This window comes from Carassius carassius, chromosome 3 (genome assembly GCF_963082965.1).
Source record: "Carassius carassius chromosome 3, fCarCar2.1, whole genome shotgun sequence".
NCBI lineage: Eukaryota > Metazoa > Chordata > Actinopteri > Cypriniformes > Cyprinidae > Carassius > Carassius carassius.
This window is the reverse complement of record NC_081757.1, coordinates 10,482,699-10,506,424: the sequence shown is the minus strand read 5'-3', so window position 1 is coordinate 10,506,424 and position 23,726 is coordinate 10,482,699. Positions and strand designations below refer to the sequence as shown.

Genomic DNA, 23,726 nt, shown 5'->3' with positions numbered 1-23,726 from the left:
TTTCACTCAGCAACAAAGACTTACCTTCGGCTCTATTCCCCGCAGTTCCTGTGCCATCCTCTCCTGCTGCCTTCTCACCGTCATCACCCGGATTCCTCACTACCTCAACACCATCTTGGCTTGTCGTCTTCTCAGCATCATCTTTGTACTCGCTATTGTTTCCAGTCCTTCATTCACCCAGTCGTCACACAAGCTTAGTTTAAGTCTGCGCGTCAGAAACGGAAGTGCTAAAAATGGGCTTCACTTGTCTCAACTGAGTTCCAATGGGGTCGCTGTGTCCATTTCTTTTACTGTCTATGGCATAGATGTATCCTTCGCTGCCTTATCCCACAATCCCGTGCGTTCCATTCTGTGACAGTTAAGCCAAAAAATAAAGATGGCGTCTGAAAGTTGCAGCCGGTGGTCAGTTTGTGTGTAAATGTATGTTTCTGAACAACGTTTTCCACTTTTTATGTAATTTCTAGCGAGAAATTAATATTGCAGTAATGAGATATCCACTTAGTTATCACCAAAGCTCTCTATATCTTGCTGTAGATCATTAAACCATAATTCCGCCTCAGAAGCCTGTCCGAAATCCGTTTCATGAGGTGCCTTCGGGCAAAAACGCTGCCTGCAAAGTCATTGACTGATTAGACAGCAAGGTAGCAAGTCACCTGTCTAAGTTTTCGGATGCAGCCTACATCTGTTGTACACTCGAAATCAGAATGAATTGTGGGTAAAAAGTAGTGGACAAATGTAGGGAATGAAGTAGTTCACTCAGAATTCGGACAGCACTACAAAATGGCTGACACCCCATATAGTGCACTATATAGTGAATAGAGATCGCTAATGTGTCATCATCATGACGTATTCCCAGTGGTGAACACAAAGCATTTTGGGAATCCGTGGCACAAACATTAGGCGCCAGACTTCTTTGCATGGAGGGAAGAACGTAGTGTTCAAGATGCCGTCTACCTGCTGTGTTATAAACTGCAATAGTCGTTCTCACGATGGAAGTGGCATAAAGCTTAAGAACGGAATAGTCTTTTATCGTTTTCCAGCGTGGAAACATAATAGTACAAGCCATGTTTCAGAGGTGACAAAAAGGCGACGAATGGCATGGATAGCAGCGGTAAGGAGGCCAAGATTACCTTCGATAGCACTCCATAACACATGATGGTGTGTTCAAAGCATTTTCACAAAGGTAAGTTACAATTACTCTCTGTAAATGTTAACTGTTAACTAGCATGAAATGGCTAGAAAATGAGCTTAAGTTACCAATGTACTAAATTGCTACATTGCAATTTATTTGGTGACTGTGATTGCAGGCAAACCTGCCTATGAAATGTTGGAGTGTGATCCTGCTTTGATGCAGGAATAAATTAGTTTAAAATTAAAATAGGAAAGTCATTTTAAATTGTCATATTTCACAATATTACTGTTTTTATTATATTTTTTTTAATCAAATAAATGCAGCCTTGTTGAGCAGAAGATGCTTCTTTTAAAAACATTTAAAAGTCTTACTGACCCCAAACTTTTGAACGGTAGTGTATGTTGCCCCCTGTGTATAGCTAATCTGGATTCCTCAGGAATAGAAGTTGTGATATGACACGATTTCTTTATATTGTTACTGTCAGACACTACACCTGCACCTGAGATGGAAGGTCCTGTGAATCCACCTCCATCACCGGGCACTGTCCACACCACTAATGAGACTGAGCTGAAGACTTTGCTGGATAAAATTGTGGTTGTGTGCTGTGCTTTGACCAATATGTGTCCAAGTATTGTTGTGAAGGCGTCATGTTAGATTTATAGACCATGCTCACATGCTATGTTAACTGGCCAAATATACCCATAATTCTTTGCGTTCTGATGACGTTGCCGCCCAGTTGGTCACATGTGTTAGCGATCTCTATAGGGAGCGGTTTCGGACACAGCATATGTTTGACAGGTGCAAAATGCCAGTGTGTCACCGGCCTAATGTTTTCAAGAGGCATCACGAGAGTGTGAACATCACTACAACTAGGAAAAAAATGATTGTAATTCAAACACAGCTCCCGTTGGCATTTAAACAGACCTTTGCTCTTAATTCCGATCGGTCAAGTCCTTTCAGGCAAGTCGTGCCACTCGGCCGCCATCTTGGCAATGCCTCCGGGCAGCTATTTCAGAATAACAAGACCAGCTCCTATCTAAATGAATGGGCAGAGAGTCAGAACTGCACTTCCACTGGTCACCGGGACATAAAAACAGCATGTATAGAAACAGCAGTGAAATATGCTAAAAATCGCTGAAAAAATTTGATGACTTTGCCCCAAAATAAGGTTTAAAACGCCTTTTTCCCCACATGTTATACCTTTACTACGCAGGCGCAAGGGTTCCTCAACTGTGCGCCTACGTCAGTGGAACCAGACGATAGGCTTAAATGTTTCCCGGCTTGACTGTTAAAAGCAGATGATTGGCTTTCCAGCGGGAGTGGCGGGACATGTGCACACAACCGCCATATTTGCCATTACGGGTTTTCCTTAAATAGTTGTATTGAGGATTGAGGAAGTGGCATGTCTCTTATAAACTGTCTCTGGATCGGTCCAACGCAATAACGAAATCTGAGCATGTCTAAAAACTGAAACTGTTGATGCTGCATTTTACACTTTGGAAAAGTTATATATATATATATATATTAATTATGAGCAGGCCTACGAGCTGGGATTGGTAATGCTTCACTGTAATCATAGTTATTTATTTATATTTTTCATTATATTTTATTATATGATATTGGTTTGAGACTGAGAGTATTTTATTTAGTGGAGAACTTTGCAGCAGTATTTTATTTCTTATTCTTTTTTTTTTATTTTATATATATTTTATTAAAAAGTATTTTAAAAAAGTGTAAACTAATTGTTAAAAAAAAGTTTATAGTAATAAACAACCTGCAGTTTAATGTTTGCATTTCTTTCCCTTACAGTACCGAAAATGAACCGAACCGTGACTTTAAAACCGAGGTACGTACCGAACCGTGATTTTTGCTTACCGTTACACCCCTAATATATATATATGTATATATATATATATATATATATATAATCTAAATATATATAATAATCTAGCCAGTATTGAGCACCGGTGTTCTTGCACCTCTGATTGCATTTACATTGGTGTGACCAGCAGACGTCGCCAGCGTCTGGTATTCCGGGGGTTCTGAACTGTGAATCATAATTCTGAAGAAATGAGGTAAAAAGCTTCAGAAATCCCCCCTCTTCGACACACCAGTTAAAAATCTTCAGAAATCCCCATTTTCGTGCCAAAATGTTTTAACTGTCATATAATACCCGAACATACAGCTACAGGCTAACTATAACAACTAAAAAACTTTTATGCACGCAGTTATGGGGAGAAGGGATTATATATAGGCCTATATGGGTGTGTGTGGGTTTTCCTTGTTTCTTTTAATGTAACAATATTTGTAAATGTACAGTTTTATAATATGAGACAGAACAGTCTAAATTTTACATTATAGACGTTTTAAATTTTTAGCCTGTATGTATAAAATATGGTCGTTCTTTCTGAAGGGCATCAGTGGGCAAAAAAGCTTTGGTCATGTGACTGTTTACAACCGCCATGGAAAAATATTCACTTGAAATCAAGATCCTCTGCACTTTCATTTACAAGACTGTTAAAAATATATACCTTAACGACATTTAGGCTAAATCAGAATTAAACACAAAACAGCAATAAAACAAGAAACTGGAGGAGATTAACTCACTTGTTTGAGTCCACAAGCAGAGGCTTTTATGAAGAAAATTAGCAAACTGTGTCGGTTCGCCAAATGCCTTGCTGTTTTAAAGCTGTTGCTGTTTTAAAAGAACAGTCTGACATCACACTAATTATAAATCCCATTAATCTAGGCCGGAACATTACAACACACTATATGCAAACTTAACCAATCACGTTTTAAACATCTGCTCGTGTTTCAGGAATGAACTGAATGACATCAGCTTCATGTCAATGATGTGAACTGTTTTCAGCCTGACCAAAACTGGTCAGCTGTGAATCAACAGCACATTTCTGAAGTAAAAGAAAAGGTATAAATATGGTTGGCTACTAACAAGTGAACAAAACCCCCAGATGTGTCAAAGGTTTTGAGTGAAAATAATGACAAAAGTGTTCATGATGCGGAGATATTCAACACAAGTTTTCATGTTTACATCCCACTTTTATACATTCATATCCCAAAAGCCGCTTGTCCCCCAAAAATACATTGCTATGTTTAAACACAAGACATTGATCAAAAGGACAGTGCAACTTTAAAGTTTAAGTGATGCTACGTATGCATACAATTTCAGTCCATATTTATTGCCGTGTCTATTCTATTTCATTTTTCTTTTCCATTTTGTTCCTATGAAATGTGATGTTTCTGCAGATACCAGTTTTCTCAGAGGTCAACCAAAGGAAGTCAATCCAGATGCTTTCTTTTGAATAAGAACAAGACTGTTTGCTTTCTTCATCTTTTTCTTCATATGACAGACTGTAAACCAATAATCAACAGTGGCAGTTCATTTGAGCATTGATGCACACTCAAAGTGAATGGTATATTCTGATCTAATCCCCGTTTTCATCTAATAAACTTCTCTACAACATCCACACACACTCACACACTCGTGCATTCTTAAGCTTTTTCAATATGCCTACGCACACAGTTCCTTCGCATTAGCAATCCTCTACATCAATAAATATAAGCAACCAATTGTACTGAAATACAAAGAGAATGTTTGCAAGCAATTTGACTTGAAAAATAAATAAATAAATAAATAAATAAATAAGTAGCAAATATTTAAAACAGATGAGAATACTGCTAAATTAAAATATTTCCAATGTGATTTAAAAAAAAAAGGGAAAAAAACATAAGAACAGACTAAAGTGTTGTCACTTCAGAGCAAGTTTAGTTTTACCTAGCAGCATACTTCAGTCATGTTATGAGGTGCTACACTAGAATACCCCCAACAACACTATAATCAGACATAGATATCATATTTATAGATATGTATATATATATATATATATATAAACATCAGTTATGTTAGCATAGAAGTGGTACTCATAGAATAAGCTGTAGATGTAGGAACATTAGAATCTGTACTTTTAAAGAATTTTCATCTTTAAGCTCATCATAATTCATTCCTCTTCAGCGTTTGACAGTATGCAGAGTCTGTCTGTTGGTTGATGGACGGGGGGCTCGGTTCGGGCCCGAGAGAAACGAAGCCAGTTCTGGAATGACAATAATGAAGGATGTACGTGTTTGATAGCGAGTGTGTGCATGTGTTTCACCCCATGCAGGTATGTTACTCTTGTTGAGGTTGATGATCCCGGAGCATGAGGAATAGAAAGAAAAGAGCAGAGAGGCAGGTGTGTGAAAAGCATGTATGAAAGAGTAGGACGCATGTGAGAGGTACTCATTTTTTTCTCTTTTATATCTCACTCGTTGTGTGTGATGTGTGCTTCAGTGTTTTTCAGATATCTACATATGGACAGGCTGACGTTCATGTGCTTGTGACGGTAGTGTCTGCATGGTGTGTGCATGTGTGTGTTTTCAGACGGAGATTGAGGCATTGATTGGTTCCCAAGTCAGGTAATTATTGTGTTTTACAGTGCTGTGACATTGTGTGTGTGTGTGTGTGTGTGTGTTTGCGTGTGGTTTTTAGGTGGTGTTGGCAGCACTGGTCTCTGACTGGCTCTTGGTTGTGTTCTCTCTCTCCTGCAGGTTCTTCTGGTTTCTGCTGGCCTCGGTCAGACTCTGAAGCCGCCGGTCCTGCAGATCCTCCAAGTTCCTCCACAGCTCCGCTCTCTCCTTCTCTTTCTTCAGCTCCCTATAGAGAGGACACGGGGATGGGGAGGAGTGTCGAAGCATAAAAGGCTTTAGGTGCAGATGAGAGGAAGATAAAAACAATCATAATATGTGTTGTGTTCACATTTAGTTTATAATATAAAAATACACATTTCCAGCCTAACTGGTGCATCATTTATTACAAAAAAAAAAATCAAAAAAAAAAAAAAATTATATATATATATATATATATATATATATATATATATATATATATATATATATATATATATATATATATATATATATATATATATATATAAAATAAATACAGAATAAAAATATATTTTATAACTTGTTTTATAACCTACTCCAGATTCAGAAATTATTACTATTATTTTAGGAAAAATATTTGCATTCCAGAATTGGTTTTCAGTGGCATTTTTACCTTCACCTCTATTACCTCATATTACACAAGTGTTATTTTACTGTATCTTACATAATATTTTAGTAATTATTAATATTTTGAATTAGCTTTTTTATATTTGTATAATTTATTTTACATTAAATTACATTGCATATAGATGTATTACGTGTTAAGATATCTTCATATTTACATATAACCCCAAGCTCTGGTACATTTTTGAGCTTGATATACTTCAGAATTACTTTATTTTGTCTTTGATGTCAGCTATCAATTTGATGTTTTTTATTAGTTTTTATTTGTTTAAAAATACATTTCAATTTCAATTATATTTTAACTCATTTCATCCAACAACCTGGCTTCATTCTGGTATGTATTGACCACTTTTTTGTATGCAACCTTGTCCCACACTTTTACAGATTAAATATTTCGCTCAGAAATATATCTTCTTACATAAACAAAATGAGTTGTAATGCTGCTTCATGTTGATTTTAGCACTGTCATGAACTCACTTCTGTTTCTCCACTTTGTAGGAGGCAGTGAGATCATCAAAGAGCTTGCTGTTCATCTCCATGAACGTCTTCAGCACATTGTAAATAAGAGAGATGATCGTCCTAAAAAGACAACAGAGGAATGTCTTAATGTCAATAGCATTAACGTTAGTGAAGAGTTTCTAGATGCGTGTTAGAATGACACTGACTGGTTCCAGTGCTCTTTGGAAACTCTGTACAGCGTGCCGAAGACCAGAGGCAGGATGACCTGGCAGTTCTCTTCTATTAGACTCAGAATGTACTCATTATTCCAGAAATACAGAGCCCGCTCTGCAACCTAAGAGAGAATAAAGAGACAGAATGAGGGACCTGTACACAAACAGATGCATACATCACCTCCGCGTGTTCACAAGTACTACAGGAAGACGTCTGACGAGCAGCGCAGTGTGGGAGGAATGCTCAAGTGTGAAAGAGGAAGCTGACCTGGAAATGAGGGCTGGAGATGCAGGCAGCAATCTGTTTGAATAGAGGCTCCTGCACACGGATAAACTGAGATGGTTCAATCACGTCCAGAATCTCCTCGATCTCCCCCAGAAACATCACCTGAGATCACATGACAGAATTACATACTATAAAAACACAATACCAAATATTTCCATGCCAGCAGTCTTGGAGTGAAGTCCATTTTCAATCAGCTACGTGAGTGGATTTCTTTCAGCAAAATATGAATTAAAAAAAATGTCAAAATTCATAACAAACAACACAACCTTCAACATCCGCTTAAAATTTTGCTATGTAAATTAATTCACCTCAACATGTCAACCATTGGTCTGTTAAAAATATAGTATTAGTCTGTCTCTAGTGATTATCACTAATCCTGTTTTTATTCACACGTTTTTTTTTTTTTTTGAATGAATGAATGAATAAATTAATGAATTAATAAATTAAATATGCGGCTTGGAAGAAAACATAGTTTTATCTGAGACAGGGTTTCCCAAACAGGTGCTCTATAATTATATAGAATGTAAAATTGTATTAAATAAATGAGGCTGCTATAATTGTGATATTGCTTAGTGTTATTATCAAATCAAAGACTGCACTTTAATTTAATAACTGGTCTGATGCACTGCGTGTTTCAAAATGATTCATTATTATAATTATCAAATATTCATTTAATATTTTACAATATAAGTGTAATTAACTAGAGTTAAAACACTACTTCAAATAATACTAATTCTTTTTTATCAGAATCAGAGAACTGTGAACATGCATATGTGTTACAAATTACTAAATATATTTACATAAAATCTCAGGGGGTACTTCAAATGAATATGAATACTTCAGCACATTGTAAATAAGAGAGATGATCGTCCTAAAAAGACAACAGAGGAATGTCTTAATGTCAATAGCATTAACGTTAGTGAAGAGTTTCTAGATGCGTGTTAGAATGACACTGACTGGTTCCAGTAATTATCAAATATTCATTTAATATTTTACAATATAAGTGTAATTAACTAGAGTTAAAACACTACTTCAAATAATACTAATTCTTTTTTATCAGAATCAGAGAACTGTGAACATGCATATGTGTTACAAATTACTAAATATATTTACATAAAATCTCAGGGGGTACTTCAAATGAATATTTTCGGTCTAAAGGGTTCGGCTGACAATGGAAGTATGGGAACCCTTGTCTGAGAGGTAAAACTTTGCCTCAACTCACCTCTTTCTGAGTGCATGTTTTGGGCCAGTATCTCAGCAGCCCCCTGATGATCTAATGAAGGACAGAAAACAGAAAGACGAATACAACAATCATCTTTTTTGGTGTGACAGTACAGATATAATAGTATTAGTTAGCAATTCTGGTATACAAATGAAGTTGCAAGACTTACATGTTCTGTAACTGTGGCATCCTTCTCCATGAATTGCACCACACAGTAAGCCAGCTACATGAAGAGAGCACAAAAAGATTTTAATAAAGTCACGTACAGGCTTATTGATTTTAGCTGCAGGTGCTTATGATTAAAGGGTATGAGAGAGAGAGAGAGAGAGTGTGTGTGTGTGTGTGTGTGTGTGTGTGTGTGTGTGTGGAGCTGTTGGTCAGTGCAGCCATACTTTAGGGAGACTGTTCATTGATTATAGTGCAAGCAAACTCTTTCACTATGAGAAAAAGATTACAGCCCTTATCTTCCTTTCATGGTTTGATCTGAAGCACAGAGCTAACTTCACAAATAAACCATTCTTCTGATCAAGATACTAAATGCCACAACATGGCTTTATCATCATTCCTCCAGCAGTCAATGCACTGACGTGACGTATGTCTATACTAAACAATAAATATGAGGGTGCCAATAATGTAGACGTAACTGATAGAAGTGTCGACAAATGCTTTTAGACAATTTTCTGGATTAAGAGAAGAGTTTTATATGAAACACACGTGTGTACATCTTAGATACTGTGCACTAAAGCAACAGTAAACCTGCAGTATAAGCTGGATAGATGTAATAGCACACATGAAAATAACATTACAGTATTTTTATTTCCTATATGTTGGTTGACTTGATCAGCTTTTAACAGAGACAGTCCCACTGGAAGAAGCTTGGGTTATTTGCCTTGCTCAAGGGCATAATGGTGACAGCACATGTCCTGTTCCTTGCAAGCATCACACCAGACAGTGACGGAGCTTGCCTTTTCGGTACATTATGTGGGTGTAAGTGAGAAAGCCTGGGTTAGGTGCAAGCTCTAGAAATTGGATGAAGTCCAAATGCAAACATAATATATATATATATATATATATATATATATATATATATATTAAATATTAAATTAAATATCAATATAGAAACTGAATATAAATATAATTTAAGTTATATAATATATGTGATGTGTTTCATTGTGAAATTACTTTCATACAGCTCTGCATTAAACAAGTTAATATTGAGTAACTTCAGTTTTAGACCCAATATTTTCATAATTTGTTAAGAGTTTTAAGAAAGCCACCTATAAGAAGAACCACAGAGACTCAACATGACTAAATGATGACACATATGCTGCATTTATTTCCAGATTAATATTCCCTCAAGATAGAGAAACGCATGAAGCACCTGAGACTCTGAGATTACAGGCAAAAGTGTGAGAAAATGATTATCTTCCAAAAGCTGTGTGGGTGGGTGTGTGTGTGTGTGTGTGTGTGTGTGTGTGTGTGTGTGTGTGTGTGTGTGCCCACATGTGATATGGCCACAAGTGAGTGTGTGCTTTTTGTTACCACGGAAGCCCTTTTGCACTGTTGCCTGGGTGAGCTGTTATGGTGGTGATGGTGAGTGTGTGTGTGTGTGTGTGTGTGTGTGTGTGTGTGTGTGTGTGTGTGTGTGTGTGTGTGTGTGTGTGTCTACTTTGGAAGGGATGATGTCACATAAAACCGCTGTCTTTCCCCAGAGGGTAAGAGCACTGTTAACTCTTGATTTATTTTTCTCTCTCTTATTCTTTTCCAAATGAGAACATCATAATTATCCTTTTAGTTCTCGGTCTATGTAGTGCTTTACAAAAAAGTTCAGATGTTTATCTTGTGAGGTTATGTTTATGTGCATGTGTCTGAATTTATGTGGAAGGAAATGGAAGCCTAATGGCTTTAGAGTAAAACAAATGAAGAAAATAATGTTAATTTGTTTTGCATTATTTCTCCTAATATGCCACTTCATATCTAACAATCATAACTTTATATTTTACAGCTGCAACCTTGTCAATCATAATTATGCCTTTATCTCATAATTGCAGCTTTATTTCTTCATAATTGTGACGTCATATCTCACAATTACAACTTTATAACTCACATTTGTGACTGTATATCTCTTTATTTCTCATAATTTTGACTTTATACCCCACAGTTATGAAAGTAGTTGTTTATTCTTTTAATTTTATGTCTCACAGTTATCTTCTTTTTTTAATAGAAGGAAAAACAGTCCTCCATATCTGTATGTGTGCATTTGTGTGGGTCTTCATGTGTTTTGTCTACCTGAGAGCCAACCATAAATGGTAAATTACAGCTCAAAGTAAAACTAAGATTAAATCCCAACACTTTACAAAGCTTTGGTATCTTTTAGCACAAGATAAAAATCCCATGCCCAAGAGACACCTCAGTGAAAATATATCCCCTGGTGTCATTCAGTAGTTTGAGGCTCAATGGGGACTAAGCTCTAATCATCCAGTATAAATCCCCCAGACTTAACTCAACCACTCACCATTAGTTCCTGTGCAAACAAATAAAATATTAACCAAATCACAACAGCCACAGGTTACACGCAGGTCAAAAGAATCATCGAAAAGCACACTTAATGCTGGTGACAAAACAGTTTATAAAAATAGAGTTCGGTATTTAGCCTTTCATCTCACTGAGAGCTTTCCAGAAACGTGTGATGTTCTGAAGAAGCCTTGAGGGAAGTGTGATTAAGGATTTGGCTGCACTGTGCTTATGTTTCTATGGAAGCTACATAAAATAAGTCTGGCCATCCAAAGAAATTCCTTGGGAGAGCTCTATAGGCCCTTGTGGCAAGTAGGAAGTATAAACAGCCCGGAGTGTGGCCACTGAATTATGGATGGTGTGATATTGACAAGGGAAAGGGCGAGTGTAGCAATGTAGGACAAGCACTTTCAGAATACACACACACACATAATTATAGACATATTCAAACAGGCAGTACTAATATTACAATAGCACTTTCAGACAAAACATGCTGTTAATATATATATTAATCTACTGAAAGAATGCATTCAATACAGTTCAAAGGTTTTTTGGGTCAGTAAGATCTTATTGCTCACCAAGGCTGCATTTTCTTTGATCAAAAATACAGTGAAAACTGCAATTTTTTTGAAATGTTATTAATAAACAAATAAATCATCTTATTGACCCCAATTTTTGAACAGTGTATGTGTAAACAGCCGGGCATACACACACCTTTATATACACAAAGGCAAGTAAGTTTAGACTTTAATACAGTGGCCCCAAAATGTCCAAAATTGTCAATAGTCGCTAAAAAAGTTTTTATGTTATTACATACAAATTTAAAACCATGAGAATTCAGAATCCCATAGATACATAGATAGAAATACATAGATAGAAATCCACAGACAGACAGACAGACAGACAGACAGATAGATAGATAGATAGATAGATAGATAGATAGATAGATAGATAGATAGATAGATAGATAGATAGATAGATAGATAGATAGATAGAAATCCACAGATAAGACAGACAGACAGACAGATGGATGGATGGACGACAGACAGACGATGGATGGATGGATGGATGGATGGATGGATGGGTGGATGGACGGACGGACGGACGGACGGACGGACGGACGGACAGACAGACAGACAGACAGACAGACAGACAGACAGACAGACAGACAGACAGACAGATAGATAGATAGATAGATAGATAGATAGATAGATAGATAAAGTTGGAGATTATCACATTTTTGTCTTGCAATGACTTTTAACCAACCAGTCATTTTAGTGGATGTATCATTTCTGCTCAAGATTACAGCTTAACAGATATAATCACATAACAAAATAACATTAACCCGAGTTTAGAATGACATGACATTAAGTAAATGATAGTTGTGGGAACTTGTACACTTTTTGGGGCCACTGGATTTAGTGTTAGTATTTAGCGGCCCCTTGTGGTAGGACAGCCCATTACAGTCCATTAATTAACAGCATTAGATCTGTATGAGCATCCCAGTGTGAGTGTGTCTGGGCGTCTGACTCTAACCTGCGCATGAAAAATGGAGAGAGACTTGGCAGTGTGCAGGGGGATCAGGACCCTCACCAGGAACTGCTTGTGCTCTGATTTGAGAGGCAGAGCAAAGCCATTTATGATACTGGAGGAGAGGAGAGGAGAGGAGAGGAGAGGAGAGGAGAGGAGAGAGTAGTAGGCGGAAAAGAGAAAAGGCATAATAAACAGGATTAGTATCAGTCACCCTGATGATGCTCTGTATACTCATTCGCCACATTATTGTTCATCAGATAATCCCCGACTAAACCCCCTCATCCTTCCTCTCTTTCTGACTGTCTCCTCCTCTCTTTTCCTTAGTTTTATCTTTGTTCTTTAACTCAGGCTGTTCCTCCCATTGCTTAGATGTTATTTAATTCCATTCCATCCATACTGTCTGTCTTGATTTCTCTTTTATTATACGATCTTCTTCACTCTTTGTCTTTCTCTCTCACTTTACATAATCATCACATAATCATCATTCTTTCTCTAATTCTTGCCCGTCACTTGCCTTGCCTTCTTTTTCTTCTTATCTGTTTACTTTGCTTATCTGACTGCATGTGGCAAAATATACATTTATTATCTGGCTAAAATCTATTTGAAATACACAATGCACTGTAAACAGCATCAAGGTTCAATGAAACATATAATCTAAATGGAAAACAGTTTCAATTTGCGGCGCTTCTTTTAAACATATTTTTGGACATTTTTCTGTATTTTATAAAATATTACACATTATATATTTCATAACAATTATTCTGTATTATAATATTTCTATAATCTTACTCAAATAACTTTCAAATATACAAAATGGCCTGAAAATCTGTTTTAAAAAACTGTTATATAACATATTCATATAATATACTGTATACTATCAATATCCTTTTCCGATATGTTTTTGACCATATATTTAAAAAATATATAATAAAAGAACATGAAATGCAATTTTTTTCTGCATGGGACCCATCTTTTCTCGCTCTAATTCTGCAGCTCTCTCTCTTCAGTAGTGATCAGAGGGATGTGTGGGTGGGAGGCACTATAAATACTACTGGCATCAACCTGAATTTAGACCTCCATCCCCAACACTCTGACTCATGCCTCCCCCTGGTTGTCTCTCTCTTCCCCTGTTTCTCTCTGTCAAAAGTTTGCTTTTGTTTATGCTATTAAACACATTGACATACAGGCACCATTTTGTGTGCATTGAACCCAATATGCAAAGCAGCACTGGTTTTGCTGAGAACATGGCTGTGAATTATCGGGCTGGACACGCTGAGGATGGGAAACATGACTGAAGAACATGCGGCAGGTACATGCAGAGGTCTATGCAAAGCGTCTCAATCACCAGCTCACACACCATAAACCTGCTGCCACATTAAGTTACATAACACTATAATTTACTCATTTAATATTATAGTACAAATGTCATAAGATATTATATGTACCTCCTAACTCTGGAAACACTGAATAAACCACCTTATAATCTTCTCATTTACATTGGCTTGCTTTATAAACATCATCTGATCTGATTTTTAACACACAGTTAGTGTGCTTTCTATTATGACAGTTTGAAAGAATACCTTCCCAAAATTTCCAAAAGCTCAGCAACTCCATTGAAACGCTCAGTTTCATAGATGAACCTGCAGAGTTTAAAAACAGATATAATGACAGACATAAAGACTAACAAAAAGCAGTCACTGGCTGTGGAATATCAAGAGTGCGCATGTGTTCTGTCTGTATGACTGACCTGAGGAAGATGTTGTTGATCTGTTTGCGGATGTAGGCCCTCAAGCCCAGAAGTTTGCCATAGACACGGTGCAGGATAGTCTTCAGATATTCTCTCTCTCTGGGGTCCTCGCTGTCAAATAACTCCAGCAGCTACACACAAACACACACACACACACACACACACACACACACACATGTAGCCAGCCCTTTTGCACTTTATTGAAAGCACTACTTGTGAGTATTTATAATAGGTGTAAGTAGAATCAAAAATACAAACAGTCCAACACGGAGGTTAGACTGCCTGCTGGGTGTTTGAGAAATAGTGCGGTTTGACTATGATATGATACACATGTAAAATCTTATATTGCTGCTCTAAGATATCAAGGATAAAAGAAAAAAAAACTATTCAACAGAGTGTGCCAAAACTACAAATTAGCAATGTTTGTCTTAATTAATTTTATTTATTATACAATAATGCAAAGATAAATGCAGAATTACATATATTTTATTACATTTCAGCCATTTTATATTTACATAACAGACCTCTATGCTTATACATCTAAATCTATACAAGCTCTGTACCTGTAGAACGAACTTCTGGTCCACGTAGCGCTTGGCAAGAGAAGGCTGGAAATCTGGACTCTCAAGAAAGCGTAAAAAGAATTCATACACCAACTAGATATATAAAAAAAAAACGATAGGAGACACAGAGAGAGGAAATGGCATCAGAGCTGGTTTCTCACCCCAAGGTGTCAGTATACAGTATGTGTTTGTGTGTTTGTGTATATAAGAACTTGAGAATGTACATGTACCTGTAAGTGAGGCCAGGAGGCTTCCAGAGCTGGTTCATCCTCCTCAGGGTCAAACTCGGGGTTCTCACTGGGTGGGAGGGTTCGAAAAATGTTCACGGATATCTACAGGAAGAAGAGGGTTTGAAAGGTTGTGTTTCACTAAAGCACTGAAATATTGAAATGACCATTGTCACATAGCAAATGACAAGTTATAGTTGACCAATAAATTAAAATTCTGTCATCGTTGTTGGTAACCAATTTTTGTTGCCATTGTCATAGTATGGACCAAAAAAAAAACACTGAAGAAACATAAAACCATTTCTATGTAAGTCACTGTAGTTCTTTCAACATCGCTTTTCTATGCAACATTGGCTCATTATAGATTTCACAGAAGCCTATGCTATTTGCTTTGCACAATTGTGCATTTCGGTTAATTGGAGTTTCAGGTAAATGGAATTTCACTTTAAAAGATGTTTGTACATTTTCTACTGATCAGGGCAACAGTAATTTATTATTACCTGATTTACATAATTCCTCTAGTAAACAAGGGGCTAAAACAAACGCAACACAACAGCATATGCAATGAAGTATAATATCTGAAGGTGCCAATTCATTCTTAGTGACCCCCCCACCCCCACCTCCTTTTTGTCTTTTACATCAAAACATAAAAGGACCGGTTAACAAAAATCAATTGCTTCCCAATTAAGATGTTTTTGTATTTCAGCTACATACTGTACTGGGCTAATGTAGCTAAACACAAGGAAATGTAAATGCTTCCGAGTCTCTAAGTGCACTTTAGAGCACTGGAGATCCTGTGCATGCCTCAACAATTTATCTCCCCCTGCCTCCTCTGCTCTTTTATCAAATCCCATCCTACTCCATCACTTTTCCACTTTTTTCGCGATTCATCTCACCATCTTAATAGCCTCTGGGTACAGGGGTTCGATGAGGACTCCACGACTGGTGGCCACGCTCTCCACAAGCTCGTTCAGCGCAGCACGTTTGATCTCTTTCCCCTTCAGGTCGGCAACACAGTCCAGAAAGTCAAAAAGCACACAACACTGCTGCAGCTTCTTACAGAACAAGTCATGAAGTTCTGCCACTGGAGCATCTGTGGGACAGGAAGATGAGATCTATTGCACAAATATACTTAAACAATATACACAATTACACTACACATTTACTATTTACTATGCTTTTCCTAGTGCTAATAAACCTGGCATTGCACACCACTCTTAAAAAATAAATGTTCACTGGCATCTATGGTTAAATGAAGAACCTTTAACATCCATAGAGCCTTTCCATTGCACAAAAGGCTCTTTATAGTGGATAAAGGTTCTTTATATGATTAAATGTACTTCACACTAAAATTAAATAATTATTTTCAGAGCTGTTCACTAAAAGGTTCTTTAAGGAACCCAAAATAGTGTTTCTATGGCTTCGCTGTGAAAAACAAATCTTATATTTTCATATTTCATGAACATTGTTAACTCTGGGAAAAATTGCTTATGTTCCTTCATTGTAATACCTTTGAATAAAAGATACCCGCTAAATAATGTAATATTACAATCTTAAAAATAAAGGTTTGTCGTAGCAATGCAATATAACATTTTATTCAATAAGCTATTGAAATAAAAAATTATAAAAATACACTAGCACTGTTCTGGATTATTTAAATGAAAAAGAATGGTCACCCAAAATTTAAAATTATGTCATCATTTACTTTCCCTTATGTCGTTGCAAACGTGTATGATTTTCTTTCTTTTGCAGAACACAAAAGAATATATATTATATCGTTTTGGTGACTGTTGCCTTACATTACGAGGTGAGAAAAAAAATTGGTTACTGAGTCGTGTCATAAAAGTTGAGTAAATAATGACAGAATTGTCATTTCCATTTGTTTACTGTAATTCTTTTCAGTGCATTTTAAAGTAATTGTTTCTTATGCTACACGCTTACAAATAAAGGTTCCAGAAGTGGGGTTCCATAAGTAACAGGGGTATATTTGTAGCCATAGCCAACAAAATATTCTTTGGGCCAAAATTATAGACTTTTCTTTTATGCCAAAAATCTTTATTAAGTAAAGATCATGTTCCATAAAGATATTTTGTAAATTTCCTACAGTAAATATATAAAAAATGTATTTTTGATTAGTAATATGCATTGCTAAGAATTTCATTTGCACAACTTTAAATGCGATTTTCTCAATATTTAGGTTTTTTTACACCCTCAGATTCCAGATTTTCAAATAGTTGTATCTCATCCAAATATTGTCCTATCATCACAAACCATACATCAATGGAAAGCTTTTTTATTCATCTTAAAATATAAATAGGCCCTTATGACTTATGGTTTTATGCTCCAGGGTCCCATTTTTGGTTCCTCAATGAAGCCTTCAATGAACATTTCTTAAAAGAAACATTTTTTTGTAGTGTGAATAATCTAAAGTTTTTTGATCATCTAAAGAACATTTGTCCACTATAAAGATCATTTTGGGCATGGAAAGTTTGCATGAATGTTCAAGGTACTTCTTGGAACCATCAATGACAACAAAGAACAGCTATTTTTTGTAATTGTATGCACACACGGCACAATTACATTAAAGATTGTTGGAGTTACACAGACATTTGGATCTATAGAGTATATTAATGCAGATTTCTTGAAATGGATGGACGGTGTGCTAATGAGAAATAAGTGGAGGCGTCTGGTGCTAACAGGATTAACGGGTGCTATCTTTAACCCTGCGCTGTCTCGCCCCTCTGTGGACGTAGCGCCTTGAGCATAATAACCATGACAATCCACTCCATTCATCCAAAAACTTAGCCCACTACCGTTCCTTTACTTCGACATGTGAATCACTCTCTGTGTCTTTCTATCTCGCTCTTTCTTAAGCCTCATCATGGCACTTTATACAATTACTCTCTATTAAAAATGGATTAGTCTTAACAGCCTGCAAACAGCTAGACTCAAACCAAGTGGGCTGGAGTGCAGCAGGTTAGGTCAAAGGAGACAGATAGAATAAATAATAAACAGACAGTGCTTGTAAAGAGATCATAAAGAGAGGGATGTGATGAAAAGAGGTGATTTTGTAACGGTGTGTGTGTGTTTGTAGTCAAAGGGAAGGTTAATGTGCAAGAGAGCATGACACAGCCATAGCAGTCAGAATAGAAGAAAAAAAACTAAATTGTCCAGGGAAAAGTGTGAGAGAGAAAGAAGGTGGAGACACAAGGAACTGGAGATGCATAGCGAATGAGAGGAAGTGCAATTCATGAAATTGGAATTTGAAATTAACTTAATTCATGGAAAGAATGTAAAAACTATAATTACATATGTGAAGAAACTGCAACAGTTTTATGTTGCTCCGGTTAGACCCGTTGTTGCTCTAATAAACATGCTGTAATGTTGTACATGGAATGCTGCTAAATATAGAGCAGCCAATAAGCAACAGTGGGGCATAGAGAAAGAGAGAGAGAGAGAGAGAGAGAGAGACGCATGCTAGGGGAAGAAACAGTGCAAAGAGAGCAGGAGAGATGATGTCATCCCTCTACCCTGTCCCTCTCATCATTATCTCCTTTTACCCCTCCTCTCCATCCTTCTCTCACTCTCATTCTCTCTGTGGGTCTCTTTCTGTGGCAGTGTGATTTTAATGAGTAAACTCTTTCTGGTTAAAGAGTTATTACTGCATTTGGGTGGCACTTGAAATCCTGTATTTTTGAACCACCAAACCCACATAATAGCAGAGCAAAAATACTGCACAAAAAAAAAGGAAAGTTGAACTGCCACGTTTCACATGAGTTTTTTTGATGGAATATTGTAAGAAATTAAGAATTCCACAGAAAGTTAACCTCAACACCAGTACAGGAAGCTATAATATAAAACAAATAAATATGTATAATGCTATATTATAATATCTCTCAAATCAAAGCTTTTAATTAAGCTCTATGGTTAAAGCATGACTTAAATAAATATTAAATTACATATATTTATTGAAAGAAAATTTTATATTATAATATACCATTTTGATATGTTTTTACAATACTACAAAAATATTTCATATAAATGCTGTCATTTTAAACTTTATATTCATTAAAGAAACAAAAATGTATCACCATTTCTACAAAAATATTAAGCAGCGGTTTATATTTTTCGGTTTTCATTGATAATAACAAGCAATGTCTCTTAATCACCAAATCCACATGTTAGGATGATTTCTGAAAGATCAAGAGACACTGAAAATTTAAAATTGATATATATATTCCTTCACATTTTATACACAAGGACATGTATGGCTCAACAATAGCTCTCCCTCAGTACAGTGTTCTTATAGCCTCACATGCTCATCCACTTCACTCTCTCTTTCTCTAATGCTCTTTTTCTCTTCCCTGTCTCTATAATCACTCACTTCCTCTTTTATTCTCTCCCTCTTCCTCTCTTGCCCTCTTTATTGATCGGAGGAGGCCAGAGATGGAGCAGGCCTTCTGTGTTCTGTAACCTAACACCGGCCCTGACCAGCTGGACCCTGCACAAAGAAGCAGCCAGATAAACCCACCCCGAAAAAGAAAAAAAAAACACTTTCTTATACACAGACATTTGTTACCCTGAAACAACTCCAAGGTGAATGGCTAACAGATTTGAGAAGCTAGATAAAACTCACGAGGACTAGTCATGGAGTCACTCCAGAGGTTTAAATGCAAAAAATAACACAAATTAAGTTGAATAGCAGAACTCGGAGGTCTACAAATGAGGGTAACTAATAACCCAGGCTAGCAAACCTAGAACTTTTAGCCATATTTTTAGCTATTCGACCAATCAACGATTCAGGTCATGTTTTGGACTGAGCATCTCAGCTGTTTTGCTCACTTTCCCTATACAGCACACAGATAGAGACTCGCAGGTAAATTCAGAGGCGAAACAAACACTCACAGCTTCTGTGTCAGGTGGTGTTTGTCATGCTCTGCAAAGATAATCTTGTGTTTAAAAGGCATTATACATGTCACATCTGCGTAAATATGCTGTACCATTAATGGAGCTTAAATATGTAGCAGGTAAAAGTTGCAAACAAAAAAATCCTTGTATACATGTATTACTGACTGCCATTCTAATAGGCCTTGGTGTTATTTAGATGTTGTGATTATTAAAGAGGTTTCACTTTATTTTTTTGCCATGAGGGAGATAATGATTGTTACCTATTTTGAGTTCAGTAGAATTAAGAAACATCCCAAAATTGAGACTGGTCAAACCCTAACTTTAATTTTCATCAACAGTTAACAGCTATTTTTACATGGCTAGCATTTGTCAGTGGTTTAATGATATTTTACATGAAACTGATGCTTTATGTGGTATAATCAAACACAATAGCACATGCAACAGAACTGTGCATTTTATACAGTTGCATATTACGAAATAAAACCAGAACTAAATAAACCTAGTCATATGGGTTAATAAATACACTGTAATTAGCAAGAAAAAATTTGATGTTGATTTACTGTGGAGATGTGTTTCAGTGGCATGTGAATGACTAAAAGCAGGTCAGTTAGATGAGCAGAGATTCAGTCTGGACCCCCTGTGACACACCAACTGGCAGCACATCCTCAGCTGGAGTGTCTGATGAAAACTGGTACCACTACATCAAACTTCACTGGAAATGTCGCTCAGATGATTCCCATATTAGACTAAGCGAATCATATCCTGCTAAAGTGTGAATCATGAAGTCGTGCACAAACGGGATAACACTGCATCTGTGTATTCTTTGTGGAAAAATATGACAAAGTTTCATAGCTACTCTGAAAATTAGGTGCTATGCATCTCATCTTTATTATTTAAGACTTTAAGAAACACACTCTCTATAGCTGTTTACCTGAGCTTTATATGTTCTTGTCACAAATTGTGTCACTCTTACATTCTATAAATTAATGGATTATGTTAAACTAAAAACCCACCACACTAAATACAGTTACTTCCTCATCCACCTCCCAGTTTGTGGCTTACAGTTTCTCCATCGCTTCAGGTTGATGGACAAAATGAGCTCATGGAAGTAGAACTATTAGTCTCCTGTCTGAGGATGCTTTTAACCACAAAGCTTCCTAAACTAAAACAAAGTACTTGGCACTGATTATGACAAAAGAGAACAATGCATTCAGAAAGTATTTTTTCCTTCTAGTTAAATTAACTTATTTACAGTTTACTCTATGCATTTGATTTGGACTACATGAAAACTTGTTGCTGCCATTAACTAAACTGGACAGGGAATATCTGATTCCAAGCAAACTTTGCATAGGACTGTTGACTATAAATGTAATTTTGGTGTGTTTTGTGTTATAGATTCTATGGTTTATGTTGAACAGTTCATATTTAAATCTCACTGCAATGAGCAATCTCTTGCCAACATCCTATATTTTATCATATACGAAAAGTTACACTGCCATGCTAGCTAGTACTGCAAACGATTTCATTTCAGATACTTGTATATAATCTTATTGGGATTACTCAATTAGGTTTCTGCTACCCGACACAAGGTAGAATATCTCAGTTTAGCTGAATCTAATGTTACAAAAATTGCTTTCCAACAACATATATAACCAATATAAGTTCAGCCAAAACACTGAATATTTTAGTTTGGGCTATATACTTTGAATAACTGTATCATGAGAGGAAATTCTGCTCACAGAGGAGTCCTTGTTACATTTGGAGTCCTTATGAGGTACCATAACGTCTCTCAAGGATGCTCAAGAAGACATTGAGTTCATAACCACTAAAATGGCTGTAACAGCCTATTTCAGTATCAGGGGATTTGTTTTCATTTTCATTATTTCCTAACTAACATGCCATTAAAAGCCAACCACCTGACTTCCCAATTAAATGAACCTACCTTTAAGTAAGGGCAGCGGCGTGAGCTCCACCTGGGAGCTCTGATAGCGGAACTGTGAGGAGCTGTGGGACCGTCGCTGCCGGGCACGGCGCATCGAGCGGCGGGGGAAGCCGTCTACCTTCTCCGCGCTCGGTACAGAGAAGCCCGTGGTCGGCGATGATGGGCTCGACGGAGGTAGCTTCGTAGGGGTCTCCATCGCTGCGAAGGTGGTGCTCAGCAGAAGATTGTTCGAGGAAGGAAGCCAAAGGGGAGAAATGGCTCCTAAGGGCTTGTTATTTAGTCAAAATATATATTTTTTTAATCAACAAGCAGGGCTCGACTAAAGACAGAAGTTATCTAATCTGGTCAAAAATGTAGACAGTGATGGTGGAGTAAAAGCTATCGGTGTTCAATTTGACGCGTCTCTCGCTCCTGTTACATTAACCCCCCCAAAAAATGAGACTCGGAAATAAGCACAAGGGTGGATGTGATTGTCTATACCTTCATAAAGAGATATTCAGGCGAACATACATTTCTACAATAAAGACATCTATGCCGTACTGTCGTCATCAGAAAGTCATCGGCCTAAATGTGGTCTTTATTTAAATATTTATAGGCTAGAGGCATAAATCGGTACTGTATTAAAACTCGGATGTAGGCTAATAAGCATTCTATCCAGTGATCACGGGCCAATCAATTCATGTTGAAAAACAAACGGGCGATTCAAATCCTGTCATTTAGGCTATCTCCTTCGCACAGGTAGAAATGCATCACTTATTAATTAAAGGTTATCCTCATATTATCAGTCACCAGTTCTGCGCCTTTAGTCCTTTTCACAGCCTTCCAGCGACCTCCTATTAAATCCGTTACCGTGCAGTCGGTTCGGTTCGGGCCGGTCAGATCCACACAGGGCGGGGATGAACTGCTTCAAGCGTGCCTACATGTGTAGAGCATCACGGCGGCCGCTGCAGCACTGAGACACCCTCTACCTCCTTCCCTCAAATACAAGAAACCGCTGCTCAATTAGGCTACTTCTGTATCACATGGACGGTGACAGTCTCTCTGATTTACCCCGTCGCCCTTCCTCTGCGCGGATTGTTCGTGTTTTCCCCGTTAATTTATTTCCCAGCAGTCAGTGTCGGTCGTTGTCTTCAGGTGGTGCAAGTAGATGTAGATGCTACACACTGCGGATGACGCTCACGCGCTCTTATTTATTTATTTACTCATCTTACATCCACGCAACCCTCTCCTAGACATCGCGCTGCTATAGCTATATCGTTGACTCTATTCGCCGTTTAAGTGACTATATAAATGTTAGTTATTTGTTTTTCATCCGTATCTTAATTAGACAGCTGTCTTCTACCTCAGCCCTTTCCCTTCTCCTCCCTCACTGGCTGACACAGTCTGTGTTAGCCGCTGTGTTCTGGGACTGTCAGGTTGGCCATTGTTCTTGCTTCATTCGTTCATTATTCCGCGCGCTCACCCGTCGCTGTATCCTCGGATTTTTGTTCAATCCGTCGCTAACTGCGAGTCTTGTATTGGTCGAAAGGCGACGTGCTGCTGACCTACCTTAAAGACTACTAAACGTGATGCTGATCGTTATGGGCGTTTTGGCTATCGAGAGACCCTCAACTGCTGTACCGCCGAGAAAGATCGAGTGCTGCTGATATCATGGCTTGTTTTAGAGAAAATATTCATTCATTGGCCGTTTCTTATGAGTCATTGACAAATGCGAATGTTTACACAATTATTTAAAAAAATCAAGTTAAAAATGTAAGCCTACAATTTATATTATAATGACTTTAAAATTAGGCTACCATTTGCATAACCACCAATTACAACACAAAAAAATAAAAACAAATTCACCTTTTTTTTATG

General features: G+C 37.1%; 1 protein-coding gene and 1 long non-coding RNA gene across 3 annotated transcripts in view; both read right to left on the bottom strand.

Annotated features, from left to right (window-relative positions):
* Window positions 1-23,726, bottom strand: part of LOC132118923 (uncharacterized) — a 350,882-nt gene that overhangs the window by 317,198 nt on the left and 9,958 nt on the right. The window lies entirely within an intron of this gene.
* On the bottom strand, window positions 4,806-23,495 carry LOC132118740 (serine/threonine-protein phosphatase 2A 56 kDa regulatory subunit beta isoform-like). The gene is made up of 13 exons (XM_059528661.1): window positions 21,870-23,495; window positions 15,916-16,112; window positions 15,023-15,124; window positions 14,793-14,885; window positions 14,230-14,360; window positions 14,063-14,122; window positions 12,486-12,594; window positions 8,605-8,658; window positions 8,436-8,486; window positions 7,196-7,315; window positions 6,922-7,049; window positions 6,734-6,835; window positions 4,806-5,840 (listed from the first exon to the last, which is right to left on the bottom strand). Exons 1-13 carry the CDS (start codon window positions 22,063-22,065, stop codon window positions 5,672-5,674), a joined length of 1,512 nt encoding a protein of 503 aa, XP_059384644.1. The 5' UTR covers window positions 22,066-23,495; the 3' UTR covers window positions 4,806-5,671.

Bases quoted from the DNA above. Each gene is read 5' to 3' on its own strand.
- LOC132118740 (XM_059528661.1), bottom strand. From the start codon at position 22,065: ATGGAGACCCCTACGAAGCTACCTCCGTCGAGCCCATCATCGCCGACC. The intron at 14,123-14,229 runs GTCAGTCATACA...TAAACTCTGCAG, and splicing joins ATCAACAACATCTTCCTCAG to GTTCATCTATGAAACTGAGC. The intron at 8,659-12,485 runs GTTAGAGTCAGA...CTCTTCATGTAG, and splicing joins TCTCCATTTTTCATGCGCAG to CTGGCTTACTGTGTGGTGCA.